This window comes from Dama dama, chromosome 15 (assembly GCF_033118175.1).
Source record: "Dama dama isolate Ldn47 chromosome 15, ASM3311817v1, whole genome shotgun sequence".
NCBI lineage: Eukaryota > Metazoa > Chordata > Mammalia > Artiodactyla > Cervidae > Dama > Dama dama.
In genome coordinates, this window is record NC_083695.1 from 80,178,142 (window position 1) to 80,195,721 (window position 17,580).

At 36.9% G+C, this 17,580-nt stretch overlaps 1 protein-coding gene across 1 annotated transcript in view; it reads left to right on the plus strand.

Moving 5' to 3' along the window:
- Positions 1-17,580, plus strand: part of NHLRC2 (NHL repeat containing 2) — a 62,593-nt gene that overhangs the window by 29,645 nt on the left and 15,368 nt on the right. The window contains exons 5-8 of the mRNA XM_061162721.1: positions 5,455-5,584; positions 13,334-13,433; positions 16,604-16,835; positions 17,404-17,526. Of these exons, the coding sequence (XP_061018704.1) occupies positions 5,455-5,584; positions 13,334-13,433; positions 16,604-16,835; positions 17,404-17,526 (585 nt within the window). The remainder of the gene's footprint in view (positions 1-5,454; positions 5,585-13,333; positions 13,434-16,603; positions 16,836-17,403; positions 17,527-17,580) is intronic.

A 17,580-nucleotide genomic window follows, 5' to 3' on the forward strand; every position in this document is an offset into this window, starting at 1 on the left:
ATGAGATGGCTGGATGGCGTCGCCGACTTGATGGACATGAGTTTGAGTAGGCTCTGGGAGTTGATGATGGACAGGGAGGCCTGGCGTGCTGCGATTCACGGGGTCGCAAAGAGTTGGACACGACTGAGTGACTGAACTGAACTGAACTGAACAAAGGCAATGGCAACCCACTCCACTAGTCTTGCCTGCAAAATCCCATGGATGGAGGAGCCTGGTAGGCTGCAGTCCATGGGGTCGCTAAGAGTTGGACACGACTGAGCAACTTCACTTTCACTTTTCACTTTCATGCATTGGAGAAGGAAATGGCAACCCACTCCAGTGTTCTTGTCTGGAGAATCTCAGGGACGGGGGAGCCTGGTGGGCTGCTGTCTATGGGATCGCACAGAATCAGACATGACTGAAGCGACTTAGCAGCAGCAGCAACAGTCAACTGGAAATGGAATTTAAAAATTCTACTTACTTAGCAACCAAAACAGAATATTGGAATAAATTTTTAGAAATACATAACTATAAAACATTGCAGTCACTGCAGATGGTGATTGCAGCCATGAAATTAAAAGACGCTTGCTCCTTGGAAGAGAAGCTATGACCAACCTAGACAGCATATTAAAAAGCAGAGACATTACTTTGCCAACAGAGGTCCATCTAGTTGAATCTATGATTTTTCCAATTGTCATGTATGGATATGAGAGTTGTGCCATAAAGAAAACTGAGTGCTGAAGAATCGATGCTTTTGAACTGTGGTGTTGGAGTAAACTCTTCTTTTTTTTTCCCAAATTTTATTGTAGTGGTTTTGCCATACTTTGACATGAATCCGCCACAGGTGTACATGTGTTCCCCATCCTGAACCGCCCTTCCACCTCCCTCCCCATCCCATCCCTGTGGGTCATCCCAGTGCACCAGCCCCGAGCACCCTCTCTCATGCATCAGACCTGGACTGGCGATCCATTTCACATGATAATATACATGTTTCAATGTCATTCTCCCAAATCATCCCACCCTCGCCTTCTCCCACAGAGTCCAAAAGACTGTTCTATACATCTGTGTCTGTTTTGCTATCTCGGGTATAGGGTCACTGTTACCATCTTTCTAAATTCCATATATATGCATTAGTATACTGTATTGGTGTTTTTCTTTCTGGCTTACTTCACTCTGTATAATGGGCTCCAGTTTCTTCCACCTCATTAGAACTGATTCAAATGTATTCTTTTTAATGGCTGAGTAATATTCCATTGTGTATATGTACCACAGCTTTCTTATCCATTCATCTGCTGATGGGCATCTAGGTTGCTTCCATGTCCTGGCTATTATAAACAGTGCTGCAATGGGGTACACATGTCTCAATTTCAGTTCTGGTTTCCTCGGTGTGTATGCCCAGCAGTGGGATTGCTGGGTCATATGGCAGTTCTATTTCCAGTTTTTTAAGGAATCTCCACACTGTTCTCCATAGTGGCTGTACTAGTTTGCATTCCCACCAACAGTGTAAGAGGGTTCCCTTTTCTCCACACCCTCTCCAGCATTTATTGCTTGTAGACTTTTGGACAGCAGCCATCCTGACTGGTGTGAAATGGTACCTCATTGTGGTTTTGATTTGCATTTCTCTGATAATGAGTGATGTTGAGCATCTTTTCATGTGTTTGTTAGCCATCTGTATGTCTTCTTTGGAGAAATATCTGTTTAGTTCTTTGGCCCATTTTTTGATTGGGTCTTTTATTTTTCTGGAATTGAGCTGCAGGAGTTGCTTGTATATTTTTGAGATTAATTCTTTGTCAGTTGCTTTGTTTGCTATTATTTTCTCCCATTCTGAAGGTTGTCTTTTCACCTTGCTTATGGTTTCCTTTGTTGTGCAAAAGCTTTTAAGTTTAATTAGGTCTCATTTGTTTATTTTTGCTTTTATTTCCAATACTCTGGGAGGAGGGTCATAGAGAATCCTACTGTGATTTATGTCAGAGAGTGTTTTGCCTATGTTTTCCTCTGGGAGTTTTATAGTTTCTGGTCTTATGTTTAGATCTTTAATCCATTTTGAGTTTATTTTTGTGTATGGTGTTATAAAGTGTTCTAGTTTCATTCTTTTATAAGTGGATGACCAGTTTTCCCAGCACCTCTTGTTAAAAGAGATTGTCTTTTCTCCATTGTATATTCTTGCCTCCTTTGCCGAAGGTAAGGTGTCCATAGGTGCGTGGATTTATCTCTGGGCTTTCTATTTTGTTCCATTGATCTATATTTCTGTCTTTGGAGTAAACTCTTGAGAGTCCCTTGGACTTCAAGGAGATCAAACCAGTCAATCCTAAAGAAAATCAGTCCTGAGTATTCATTGGAAGGATTGATGCTGAAGCTGAAGCTCCAATCCTTTGGCCACCTGATGCAAAGAACTGACTCATTTGAAAAGACCCTAATGCTGGGAAAGATCGAAGGCAGGAGGAGAAGGGGACGGCCAAGGATGAGATGGTTTGTTGGTATCACTGACTCAAAGGACATGAGTTTGAGCAAGCTCCAGGAGGTGATGCTGGAGAGGGAGGCCTGGCGTGCTGCAGTCCGTGAGGTCACAAAGAGTCTGACATGACTGAGTAACTGAACTGAACTGAGAAAAATTAACTCAGTATTGGACTGCAAAACTCAGTATTAGAATTCATTTTGTTCTAAATTGATCTATAGACTTAATGCAGTCCCAATCCAAACACCCTCAGACTTTTTGGGTAGATATTAACAAAAGGGTTCTAAAGTTTATGTGGAAATGTAAGCCAATGATTATTACATCTAAAACAGTGTTGAAAAAGAACAAAGTTAAAAGACTCATACTACCTGATTTCAAGACCCTATAATGCTATGCAGTATACTAATGCTATACTATATACTAATCAAGACAAGTGATAGTTTCATAAGGATAGATATATAGATCAGTTAAAAAAAAAAACAAAAACCAGCACCTAAGGGTAACCATACACCTATGTAATTACTTGATCTTCTAAAAAGCATCAAAGCAGTCAGTTGGGAGAAAGGAGAGTCATTTCTGCACATTGTACTTGAACAACTAAATACCCACATGGGGAAAAGATAAACATGACCCCTGCTTCACACATCATGTGCAAGCATCAGTTCAAGATGCATCACAGACCTAAATGTAAATGCTAAAACTATGAAGCTTTTAGAAGAAAATGTACAGGAATATCCTTGTGACTTGCATGTAGGCAAAGGTCTCTCAAAGACAGGACACAGTAACAAAAATCACAAAAGAAGAAAACCTATAGATTCACATTTATCTAATTATAAAACTTCTGCTTATTATTACAATTTACTGTTAAAGTGAAAAGCCGTGGGAATTCCCTGGTGGTCCAGTGGTTAGGACTCTGTGCTTTCACTGCTGAGGGTCCACTTCAGCTCCTAGTTGGGGAACTAAGATCCCACAAACCACATGGTGTGGCCACAAAATAATTAAAATAAGGTGAAAGGCCACAGTCTATCACAAAATAGTCACAAAAATTTACAAAAATACATCTATGAAGAAGATCAGTATCCGTGTAATATAAAGGTATCTACGACTGAAAAATGGGATGACAACCCAATAAAAAATGAGCCAAAGATTTTAACATTTTTAAAAAGAAGATATGACAGTAACCACAAGTACATAGTAAAATGATCAACATTGTAAGTTGAGAAGGAAATGTGAGTTCAAACCACAATAAATATCACTGTATAGCCACTGTAATGATTAAAATTAAAAAGACTGGGAGATGGGAGGGAAGTTCAAAAGGGAGGGAATATATGTATATCTATGGCTGATTCATGTTGAGGTTTGACAGAAAACAACAAAATTCTGTAAAGTAATTATCCTTCAATAAAAAAATAAATTAAAAAAAAAAACAACCCAATGATAACAGAGGTTGGCGAGGATGTGGAGCAATTTGAACTCTCATACATTATTGGTAGCAATAGAAAATGATAGACCATTGGAGAAAACCTTCTGGAAGTTTTTATATCAAGCTGCTAATATACCTGCCCTATAACATAGCAGTTATTGTCCTGTGTACATACCCAAGAAAAGTGAAAGCATGTCCACAAAAAGGCTTATATAAGAACACTAATAGCATCCCTCCTTAAAGGTCCCCACGCTGGAAATAGTCCAGGTGTCCATCAATAAGAACATATATAAATGAGGGACTTGGTAGTCCAGTGGCTAAGACCCTGAGCTCCCAAGGCAGGGGGCCCAGGTTCAATCCCTGGTCAGAAAGCTAGTTATCACATGCTGCAACTAAAGATCCCACATGCCTCAACTATGAGCCAGTGCAGCCAAATTAATAATAATACATTTTTTAAAAATATGTAAATGAGCTGTGATATATTCCTTTGATGGAATACTATTCAGCAATCAGAAGGAGCATGATAAATTTCAAACACGTTAAATGAAAGAAGCCTTACAAAAAGAGTTCATTACTGTATCATTTCATTTATCTGAAATCCTAGAAGAGTTACAGCTAATCTATGATGGAAAAAAAAATTAATACTGTTTGCCCATGGGTTTGGGGATGACTGGAAAGAGGTGTGAGGGAACTTTCTGGAGTGATGGTAACATTCTGTGTCTATGTACATTGGGACCACACAAGTTTATGTATCTATGAGAATTTATCAGGTGATACACTTATGATTTGTACATTTTATTGTAAGTTTTGCCTCAAAAAAAGGAAAACGGAGCTCTGAAAAAATGAAGCGCTCAAGTTAAATTCTTTCAGCTTTTCTCTGTGTTTGAAAATTTTCCTAAGATGTTGAAAAGTCTCAGATGAAACCAGAGTATCTTTTTTTTCAGTAGAATGCATTAGTTTTTTGGTTTTTGAAGCAGAGGCACGTAGTAGAGCTAGAAGTGGTTCAGATCGAAGATCCTGGACTTCCTGGCTGTGGGGTATTGGGATCTTACTTAATGATCTGTGCCTCGGTTTCCTCTGAAATAATCAAAATCACAGTTGTAGGGATATATGAGTTTGGATGGATAGATGAGGTCAGTGCTTGCCACATGTTAAACTCTAAATGTGTCAGTTACTAACCAAGCACAATTTAAATATGCATTTAATTTTAAGAAGTGTTTTTCTTGATGCTGCTTTACATTTTCAAATATCACCTTTTTAAAAAATATTTTATAGTTGAGTTCAATTCCAGTTTTGGTAGAGGCATGATGAAGGCGAGTGGGTAAGAGGAAAGTTGGGGAATGGATGGATAGAGAAATGAAAAGGACTAAGTTTTGTGCATTTTAATAACAAGATCACCATGTACTTGATAAGCCTTTTTTCTTAAGCTTTTTTTTTAAAGTATTTATGTTGTACATGTTTCCTTTTTTACTTTACATACTAAAACCACTCAGTTTTTTAATATATAAGTTCACACATAGTATAAATAAAGCACATGTTTTCTATATGTTCTGTTGGAAATAGATGCATTGTATAAAACCTGTGTTAATTTCTATAGATTGACCTAGAAGCTGAGATGGTGAGCACTGTGGCTGGCATTGGAATTCAAGGTACAGATAAAGAAGGTGGTGCTAAAGGAGATGAACAGCCCATTAGTTCCCCTTGGGATGTAGTTTTTGGAAGGTCAGGTATGTAAACTTGATATTAAATAAGTAAATTTTGCTGAGTTAAAATAAGATTTTTAAAATATTATAGGAACATTCATTTGGATTAATTGTTACTAGTTATTTTATGCTTTTATATCCATGACTTGGGATTTGTTAATTGCATAAAAGCAGAGCTACCAATAATATATAGAAGGTAGGATAACTATATCATTATATATAACATGTGACATTACATGCATATTTTATATACAAGATAGATTATATATTTCTCTAATGTTAAAGAATTTCATCTTAGTTGCAGTTTTCAATTAAGATAGTTCTGAGTATTCTTAAATTGGAAGGATTATAGTTTCAAAATTTCAAAAGATTATTCATGCCATATACTGTTTAACAGTGTCCTTTTTATTTACTGCCATCGAAGAAACAAATCAAGAAATGACTGGGGTTTTTTTTAGATTATTAAAATTTTAATTTAATAATTATAGCTTATTTTGAGTAGTTAAATAATAATACTTATATATACTGGAATATTACTCAGTCATAGAAAAATGAAATCTTGTCATCTGTGACACCGTGGATGGATGTAGAAGGTGTTGTACTATGTGAAGTATATCAGAGAAAGACAAACACTGTCTAATCTTGCCTATAATCAGAATTTATATTGTTTAAAAACTGGGTGTACTTTATCAGATGCTTTATTATGTTGGATTCATTTAGTAGAGTACTTATATATTTTTCTAGGCTAGAAATTTTTCGGTCCTACTTTATGGCATGGAATTTCTGGTTGTTTATCTCATGTTGAGAGTGTACCCAAATTGCTTTCCAAGGAAAAGATTGGCTCTGTTGACAAGTACTCCCTCAGCTTCCAACTGGAGTGATGTGCTGAGGCTTATATCTTTATTAGGCTCAGTTTTTAGAAAGGAAATGAGTGCTACCTTAGCTCAATAGATCATTAAAAGCATGCGTGCGTGCTAAGTTGCTTCAGTCATGTCCAACTCTGTACAACCCTCTGAACTGCAGCCTGCCAGGCTCCTCTGTCCATGGGATTCTCCACACAAGAATACTAGTGAGAAAAAAAAAAAAAGAATACTAGTGAGGTTTGCTGTGCCCTCCTCCAGGGGATCTTCCTGACCAAGGGATTGAACCCACATCTCTTGTATTCCCTGCATTGGCAGGCAGTTTCTTTACCAGTAGCGCCACCTGGGAAGCATCATTAAAAGCATATGACTCTGCATTTAACTTAACAGTTTAAAGAGATGGAAATACGAGACCACCTTTTACCTGTCTCCTGAGAAATATGTATGCAGGTCAAGAAGCAACAGTTAGAACTGGACATGGAACAACAGACTGGTTCCAAATTGGGAAAGGAGTACATCAAGGCTGTATATTGTCACCCTGCTTATTTAACATATGTGCAGGGTACATCATGCAAAATGCCGAACTGGAATCAAGATTGCCAGGAGAAACATCAGTAACCTCAGATACACAGATAACACTATCCTTATGGCAGAAAACGAAGAAGAACTAAAGAGCCTATTGATGAAACTGATGAAAGTGAAAGAGGAGAGTGAAAAAGTTCGCTTAAAACTCAACATCCAGTCCCATCACTTCATGGCAAATAGGTGGGGAAACAATGGAAACAGCGAAAGGCTTTATATGTTTGGGTTCCAAAATCACTGAAGATGGTGACTGCAGCCATGAAATTCAAAGACACTTGCTCCTTGGAAGAGAAGCTATGACCAACCTGGGCAGCATATTAAAAAGCAGAGACATTACTTTGCCAACAAATGTCTGTCTAGTCAAAGCTATGGTTTTTCCAGTGGTCATGTATGGATGTGAGAGACCATACAGAAGGACCATAAAGAAGGCTGAGCGCTGAAGAATTGATGCTTTTGAACTGTGGTGTTGGAGAAAACTCTTGAGAGTCCCTTGGACTGCAAGGAGATTCAACCAGTCAATCCTAATGGAAATCAGTCCTGAGTATTCGTTGGAAGTACTGATGGCTGAAGCTAACGCTCCAATCCTTTGCCCACCTGATGCGAAGAACTGACTCATTTGAAAAGACCCTGATGCTGGGAAAGATCAAAGGCAGGAGGAGAAGGGGACGACAGAGGGTGAGATGGTTGGAGGGCATCACTGACTCGATGGACATGAGGTTGAGCAAGCTCCAGGGGCTGATTATGGTCGGGAAAGCCTGGCGTGCTGCGGTCCATGGTGTCAGAAAGAGTCAGACACAATTGAGTGACTGAACTGAGCTGAACTTAAAGTGACCTCGCTTCCAGATACTTGGCAAGAGGAATAATCTTGAATTTAAATAAGCTTAAATAAGCTCAACACCTTTCAAATGCTAAGAGTAAATGGTTTTCAAACACTGTAGGAATGTCCTGTAATCACAATGACTACAAGAGTTTTCTTTTTTTTTAAACCCCAGGAGTTTTTAACCCTGACTTAATATACCCAAGGTATTCGTGATTAGACTTTGTGAAGTACTTAAATTTCCCAGAAATTCTATTTAAGGTTTGGGGGAATTGGTCAGATTCTCATCAGAGTTCCAAAGTGGTATGTTACCCAAAATCATTTTTAGAACCACTGCTTTAAATCACTCTGAAATGTAATCCTAGATTAATGTATTTTGTCAGGGTATGGGGAAATTGGATCATAGACTACTTCCTCTCCTTACAGTTGTTTTTACTAAACTATATTTTGGCATCATATCATATCATTCATTTAAAAATATTTTAACATATCAATGTATCTTACATTCATTTTTATTTATATGTTTCATATTTATATTTCATCAAAACACAGTCCTATGGGACTGTTAACTGTTTTTACTGTAAGGGCTTGCTGCTCATTTTAGTTATTATCTTAACCTCTCTGAATATCTACTAGAGAATTTCTTTTCTGTGTTATAAACAATTATACTTTTTTCTCAGTATCAAGTTTATTTTTAAGCTCCGGGATAATTTAAATATCTTAACTGATTATGTTTGCATTGTTATATTGATTTGTAGGAAACTTAGAGACAGATTTGTCTTTAGCAAAGTATAATGGAAACATGACATTCATATTTTAATATTAGTATGGCTACATCTTTTTTTTCTTCTCTCTTTATTGCTTCAATTTTATTATTTTAGATTTATTTATCTTATTAGGGTTTCTTTCTTTGTGAACTACCTAAAAATAAAAGTAGAGGTGAATAAATCCAGTAGAATCCTTTATTGAAGTGATTGGCTATAAGTGATCCATACAGAAAAAAAAAATTGTTAAATCTGAGAATCATAAAACTAAAAATGCTTTGTTTTAAGAACTATAAATATACATTGTGTCCCCTGACAGTCTTATGCCACTCAAAATGTATTATTTTGGTTTCCTTAAACCATGATGAGAGTTTTTTTAAACACCTGCAAAATAAACTGAAGGCTGAAATTTTTAAAAGTTATTCTTCCCAGTTATCTTTCCACATCTGGTTCACTAATAATTTGACTTAGCTACTTGCCTTTATTGAGTCTTTCCAAAGTATTAACTTTGTTTTCAGAGAAATAGCTTCCCTTTTGCATTCATGTTGAATTGATTCATATATATTTAAGTTATATCATTGTAGAACTGGTTTAAGCAGATGCGGAATTAAATGTAATTTGACAGGGATTGTGGTTAAGAAAAATTGTTTTTGTAAACACTTAAATTCTTTAGTACTTTAAAAATTATATAGAATATTTCTAAAATTCTACCATAGTTAGGAATATGAAAGAGGGTGGAATTACCAGAAGGAAAACATGAAAAATAGGTTGTATTTATTATACTATCTTCATATATTAGCTGTTGTGCAGTACAAACAAGAGCCCACAGCTATACCTAGTAGCTTGGATGAGTATCAGGAAATCTGTTGAGCAGAAAAATGTTCAGTTTTTGTAGAATGTTCAGTAGCAAGCAAAACTAATTATACAATGAGAGAGCCATTCAAACATGGTGATTTTTAAAAACTGAAGAATATAATAAAAAAGTTTTAGACTGGTAGAGAGGAGGAGGATATATTCATAAAGGGATGCAGAAGTTTTCAAATAATACTGCCTTTTGTTGAGCTGGTGGTATGCACATGGATATTTACTTACTATTAAACTTTATAATGAACACTTATCTATTTATATGCATATTTAAAGAAAAAGTAAATCTTAAAAGGAAATAAAATAGGTCAGGTAAAGAGAATGGAAAATAAAAGATAAATATACAGTTGTGTATATACTCCCCCAAGAGACTCAGATAATGAACAGCATACTTAAAGAAGACATTAAGGAAAGGGATTTGAAATACCTCTGATTACTTTAAATATATATGTAATATGTAAATGTGTGTGTTTGTATTTTTAATAGTACCTGAATATTTAATCCAATTATGCTGTTACAGTGATAAAGCGTGAAAATAATTAACGTTTATGCCAAAGTTTTTTCATCTTTATTTTTGATTATCACTCTAAATATGGTCAGAACTTTGTCATCCACTAAAAATAATTAAAAATAACTCCAAAAAAATCATTTTTCAGCAGAAACATTGCCATGTTTCTAATGTGCATATTAAGTCTGTGCTGACTCTTACTCATACAAGACAATAACCCAAGAATTATTTTTTATCATAAAGAATTTTTTTTTTTCAGTAACCCCTGCTAGTCTCTAAGTAATTTAGACTTCAACTGATTTAAAATCACTTAAGGAAAGATAGTATGCCTGAATTCCATTAACCTTCCTTGGCCCTTTAATCAGCATTTCCCTAGATAGAAATTTAGCTGTACTTATTTGACCTTTAATGATTGAAATCCAACTATTTAGTATGCTTGTCTGGTAATTTACAGCTTAGATAATGTGCTTCTCTGCCTTCCCATTAATATGCTCTAAAATAACATTTATCTTCTAATCAGGTGAAACAGAATTTTTTTTGAGGAATAAATCTTATATCATGTGACTAGTGTGTTTTTATTTTAATAAAATAAAACAGTTGTATTTTTGTGTCTGAATATTATCACATTGACTTGGTGTTTATAAAGCACAAGCTCACTTCTGTAGTTCCTTCATTCTGATCACAACACTAATCTGGATTTGGCCTCACTGCTGTGTGCTGCTGTGTTAGTCACTCAGTCCTGTCCAACTCTTTGTGACCCCAAGGGTTGTAGCCTGCCAGGCTCCTCTGTCAATAGAATTCTACAGGCAAGAACACTGGCTGCTGCTGCTGCTAAGTCACTTCAGTCGTGTCCAACTCTGTGTGACCCCAGAGACGGCAGCCCACCAGGCTCCGCCGTCCCTGGGATTCTCCAGGCAAGAACACTGGAGTGGGTTGCCATTTCCTTCTCCAATGCATGAAAGCGAAAAGTGAAAGTGAAGTCACTCAGTCGTGTCCAACTCTTAGCGACCCTATGGACCGCAGACTACCAGGCTCCTCCATCCATGGGATTTTCCAGGCAAGAGTACTGGAGTGGGGTGCCGTTGCCTTCTCCAAGAATACTGGAGTGTGTAGCCGTTTTCTTCTCCAGGGGATCTTCCCAATCCAGTCATCGAACCTGGGTCTTCTGCATTACAGGCAGATTCTTTACCTCCTGAGCCACCATGGAGTTGAACTCACTAAGGTATTAGTATTCCAGGTTTAGCTGTGTGAATACCAACAAATTATTTAACCCATTTCAATTTCCGTTTCTTTATAAAATAGAGATGATAATAGCAGGACTTGCTAATGTCAAATTAAACGAAATAATCCATGTAAAGGGTTTATTATTAGCTCAGTGCCTTAAACTAGGAAGTGTTCTGAATGGTTATCCTTTTCACCACCACACCCCCCATCATTATCCTTATCAGTTGGTGTGTAGAATCATAAACTCCTGAAATGCAACCTGATACAGCCTCTGCTTCTGCGCTCTTTTTCATACCTCCAACTTCTAAAGGAAATAAGGACACAGAGACCAAGAACAAACAGAGGCTCACACTAACATTACTTTGAAGCTTTGGCCTCTTACAGTCAAGCCTAGTTGAACTAGACTGGCCTGTTTGGAGAAGTTGGACACCTGATTTGATCTTTTACTCATGTATAAACCAGACAGTTCTTTGGCCAAGTTAGAGAGGCTTAAACTCATGTCGTCTTCTAATGATTACAGTTTTATTTCCAATCTTTATGCTTTTTGCTTCTTTTTCTTACTTGTATGAATAAGGACCTTCATATTGATGCTAAATAAGTGTTGATAGCAGATCTCCTTGTCTCATTTCTATTCTCAGGGGGAATATCTTAGCTCGGGCTGCCATAACAAAATGCCACAGACTGGGTGGCTTAAAGAACAGAATTTTATTTTCTCACAGTTGTAGAGGCTAGAAGTCCAAGGTCAAGGTGCCAGCATGATTGGTTTCTGGTGAGAGCTCTCTTCTGGCTTTTAGAAGGTCATCTTCAAGCTTTGTCTTCACATGGCAGGGATAAAATAAGAATAATGAAGAGCTTTTGATCTAGTTTTAAAGTGATTAAGCAGAGACTGAGTCCCCAGAGCATATGGATGCCATTGTCATTCTTAATACAGTTTTTGTTTATAAAAGTATTTGACTATGAAAAATTAAATTGAAATAAACTATCTTCCTTTAGATATCTATGATAGCAATTAACAGAGAAAGGGGCAAATAGAGTTTTCTGTTGGATTGCCTGCGTTCAGATTCCAGTTCCTTCATTTACTAGCTCTGTGATCCTGGCAAGTTACATGACCTCTCTGAGCCTCAGTTTCTTCTGTAAAGGGCCTGTAAAAATGACCTAATAACACCACCTGTCTCCTGGGGCTTTGAGAAGATTTAGGTAATATTCTCTATAACATGCTTAGCATATAGCACCACAATTTGTTGATCATCACCATTATTTTTGTTGCTGTGAAAGCCACTTGAAAATAATACAAGTTAATGAAGAAAAATTTCTTCTGGATGTAACTAAAGTTAAAGAACGAAAAAATAAAATAATCTTACCAAGATATTTCTTTTAGCACAAGATACGCCTAAACAAATTATTTTAGTGAAAATGTCTCAACTACATGTAAAAGTAGCCTCAGAGTTCAGTTTAAGTTAAAATAATTAAATATTTTAACAGTAGAATTAATTTGAGAAATGGAGCCTTGTCACATTGTAATAAGTTGTAATATCAGTTTTTAAAAACAAAATTATTTATTAATTTTAGAAAATAGGTATAATATATTGTACTCAGCTTTATTGCATGTCAATTGTATCTTTTTGAGAAAAGTTCACAGCAATTAAACAGTAGGTTTTTAAATAGCAGTAGTGATGTGAGTCTAAGCCTAAAAGCTAATATATGGTGGAAATATACATTTCTTAAACTATTAAAAGGTACAATTCTTCCATGAGAAATTGTTCAAAGAACTATTCCTGTATTCCTGAAGCATGTAATTTAGGTTCTTGACTGCCAAAGTTTCTTTGGAGCGTGTGCATCAAGCGATTTCTTGTCACATAAAATAAGAAATCAAATGTTTAAAAATATCATGCCCAGAGATGCAGAGGGACATTTTGCTACTGAGAATAATTTGGATTTCTGTGAATGTATATTTTTAAGTCTAAAGTAGTAAACCTTTCACGAGGAAAATGGAAAAATTTCCAAAACGACTTAAAACATTGCAAATGTTTTTGCTTCCTTCTATCAGCTGATTTATAAACATGCTATTGTCTCCCTTAATTTAAATTTCTGAAACAACTGGGGGTGTTTGTTAACCAGATACATGTATGATAATTACTGTTTCTTTTCATAAAGGTTCAGAGGTCCAAAGAGATAACATTCTGTGGATTGCCATGGCAGGGACTCATCAGATATGGGCACTCTTGTTGGACTGTGGCAGATTACCAAAGAAAAAGTAAGTGGTAACATCTCTTTGGGTAAACGTGGAGTTCACAGAATTCCTTTTCCGAAAGTCTCTGTCCTTGTAACACCCTCTGTACTAGACAGGATATGCAGGGCTATGCTGCCATAATGAATAGCTCTGGTTCTCGGAGGCTTAAGACAAGGTTTGCTTGCAGGGGAAGCACTACTCTGCCACCCAAGCTGATGCAGCAGCCACCATCTGGAGCTTTGCCAGTTGTCCTGGCAGAGAGAGAGAGGTGGTGAGGTGTTTACCAGCTCTTAAAACTTCTCAGAAGTGACATATCACTTCTACTCACATTTCATCAGCCCAAGTATGTCTTAGGACCACACCCAACCTTGAGTAGCTTAGGAAGAGCAGTCTCACCAAGCATTCACAAAGAGAACTGGAAACATCTTTTAACACTTATTTCTAATCTCCCTGATCAGTTCAGATACTTGAAGACTGCATGAAAGAATGATTAATAGCTCTGGTTTTGTCGTCAGGCCTGATATTGAGCCTGGCTCTGCCACTTCTTATCTACATGAGCTTAGGAGAGTCACTTTAACTTTCTAAGCCTCAGTTTTCCTTACTTATGTCTACCTCATAGGTTTTGTTTTGAGAATTAATATATGTGAAAAGCTCAGCCTAGTGCCTGGCCTGTACAGTGAATGTAGGTAGCATTGCTGCCACTGTTAGGGGTATGAAGATGGAAAAGTAGTGTCTCTACAGAGTTTCTTGTATTTCTCCTGTAAAGCCTTTCCTCTTCCTCTGATACCCCAGCCTTTCTCTTCCCCTCCCCTCCCATATCTCCCTTCTTCCCTCCCTCTCACCTTTCATCCCACCACCCTCCCCTTCTCTCTCTCACCTTCTGTATTTTTGTTTGCACTTATTTGTTTACATAGCTATTTTCTCCTACTAGTCTGCCTCTTTAAGGAAAGGACCCTTTCTCATTCACTTCTTGTCCTCTGCACCTAGCACAGTATCTGATACATGACAGGAGCTCAGTGAAGGTCTGCGGAAGTAAATGAATGAAATTCATAGACCATAAAGACTGTCAAATCACCGTAGAAAGTACGTGCCCGTCACCTCAGTTACCTTTATCAGTAGAAAGGAGCAGTTGTATAAATAATCCAGAATATCGGATATCCTAAATTGTGTGTGTGTTGCTTTGTAAGATGTTTAGCAGCATTTAATCATCTATTGAAAAATATTTATTAAGCGAACAAGGCACTATGCTTTGTAGTAGAGATGAAATGGCATATCTCTTACATAAATAAGAGGAACATCTGATATAAATAAAATTAAAGGTATCAAAGGAAGGCTTCCTGGAAGAAGCTACTAACTAAGAGCTTTTTAGCTACTAACTAAACCTGACAGAAGGGTAGGAAAGAGTTCAGAAGGGTAAAGGTTTTCTACGCAAGAAATGACCCTTGTGATGTCCGTGGAAGCCAGATCCTGAAGTTCCTTGTGAATCTTTCTAAGAGATTTGAAAGTTATTCTGCATGACTTTATAGGAAGTTTTAAGTTGGGAAGTGATATGGTAAGATAGTGTTTTTGAAAGAACACTGGTAGCATTTGGAGTGTGGCAATACTACAGACCGGTACAAGGAGGAGGCCACTGCTGTTATCCAGGCCAGAGCTGACAGAAGCTGAATAGTGAGGTAACCAACAGCATATAAGATGAGGAAAGAAGAAGTAGCAGAGATGACCAGACTGTGTTGTTCTAAATGATGACTGTTTTGGACCTAGACAGTCAAGAGTGGTCTAAATTTCACTAAGTAGAGTTGTCACTCTTTCACAATAGAAAAGTGTCCAGTCTGATCACACTGACTTGTATTATAATTTCAAGAATGCATTATTTGTCACTGACCTTAAAGTGGTAATAATTCCTGAGCTTTTAGAAGTTACTGATTCTCCCCACTATTTCTAGCTTTTATTAAGAGAGCTCCTTTGTAAAATTGTTATAACTCCTTTGTTTGGCATATTTGTTATTACATATAAATAGGCCTTGAATAAATGGCTGTATTTATACATTTTCTATCCCTTTGCTTCCACTCCTTGTTCCCTACCTACGTTAGCATTGGGATGATATTAACCAGTAAGTGACTGATGGTCATTTTAGACTTTTTTTGCATGTATTACAGTATTAGAAAATGATACAGTCTCTCTCATTGTTTTGTATCCCAAGTCAGCTTCTTCCCTCCCCTCAATACAGGACACTAGCATGTCTTCCTTACAGTTCCTCTGACATAAACTTAGAAAGCAAGGTATAAAACTTTCTCCACATTACAAAGAAATCATTACAATAGTCCTTTATATAGAAATTTCCCTAGTATACATAGGAAATGGATTTATACAATTGATTAAAGCAGCAAAATCATATTATTACTTTAAAATGAGCACCCATCTTTCACAAATGATTCTTTTAATTCTTTTTGCTAGTCTCTTCTTATATTTTTTGTTGTTTAGTCACAAAGTCATGTACAACTCTTTTGCAACCTCATAGACTGTAGCCTGCCAGGCTCCTCTGTCCATGGAATTTTCTAGGCAAGAATACTGGAGTGGGTTGCCATTTCCTACTCCAGGGAATCTTCCCAGCCCAAGGATTGAATCCACGTCTCCTGGATGGCAGGTGGATACTTTACCACTTAGCCACCAGGGAAGCCTGGTCTCTACTTATGTACAAGAAAATAAAACATTTTTAATGAAAATTTAAGCTCAGAACCATCAAGAGCTAGAAGAGATTACCTAGATCTTTTAAATTTCCTTTCAAAATCTAATATTGCATGAAGCTAAGAAGACACCAGGATATAAAGGTGGGATCTAGCTATACCTACCTCTGATCATCTGGAGGAAAACTATGTCATCAGTGATGTGATCTTAATTCATGTATTTTTAGCTTTGTCAGGGATCTGTTTAATCATTGAGAATATTTCACTTTTGTGTATGTTTTAAAAAAAAGGTAGAAAGATCCCTATACAGTGGGTAAATAAGTTAATGATTAGAAAAACTACAATGAAAGCTTATTTGCACAATTTAACTAGGTCAAGATCAGCAAATTTTTTTTTTTAATATATAATGCTATCACCATTGGCTTCATCATTTATATTCATTTGTTTAATAATTAAATTGGGCACAGTGTAACAGTGTTGACATTTCACCTGTGAATTTGTCTTCTTTAGCGAGTTAAAAGAAGGAACCTGCCTTCGGTTTGCTGGAAGTGGAAATGAAGAGAATCGAAATAATGCATACCCTCACAAGGCAGGCTTTGCCCAGCCCTCAGGTCTGTCTCTGGCCTCAGAGGATCCCTGGAGCTGCCTGTTTGTGGCAGATAGTGAGAGCAGCACAGTGAGAACCGTCTCGCTGAAAGATGGAGCAGTGAAGCACCTCGTGGGAGGAGAGAGAGATCCCATGGTAATGAAAAGCACTTTTACACGGCGTGCCTGCTGAGCGAGCTTGTGATTTTCTGAATTGTGAAGTTAATAAGACGTAGGAAGGAGAAAATGCTTGAACTTATCCATGTTAAAATGGAAGTCAAACCAAAGGAAATGTGACTATAAAGAAGCACAAGTAACAAAACCACCTAAGAAAAGTTAACCGATCTGATTCGATTCTGTATAAATGTCAAGGCTTCCGAGAGAAAGGAAGGATAAAATTGTGATTACTGAGCAAGGGGAAAATGAAGAGTAGATATTTGGCAGGAGGGTGGATAGAGCACCAGAGTAGTAGACCTGACCTATCCAGATCAGATGTGTCATTTTTGTGAATAAGATTCCTTAGAACCACAAATTAAGTCAGGTTCAGAATTCTGTCATTTTTTTTTTCTAGTTTCAGTCAAATGCCCAACCCTATTTATATGAAATCAGACTTTTCCCCCTTTAACTTAAGTAGCATGTACAGCCATCTGAATTTTCACTTTATACCCTAACAAAGTTCTGTGAAAATTTTAATACATGCTGCTTCTTTTCTTTTCAAAAAAAAGAATTTATTTGCTTTTGGTGATGTTGATGGAGTAGGAATCAATGCAAGGCTTCAGCACCCACTTGGAGTAACTTGGGACAAGAAAAGGAATTTACTGTACGTGGCAGACTCTTACAATCACAAGGTGAGTCTTGACAGAATTATATAATACCCTGCTTTTTACTTGTGGTATTTAAAA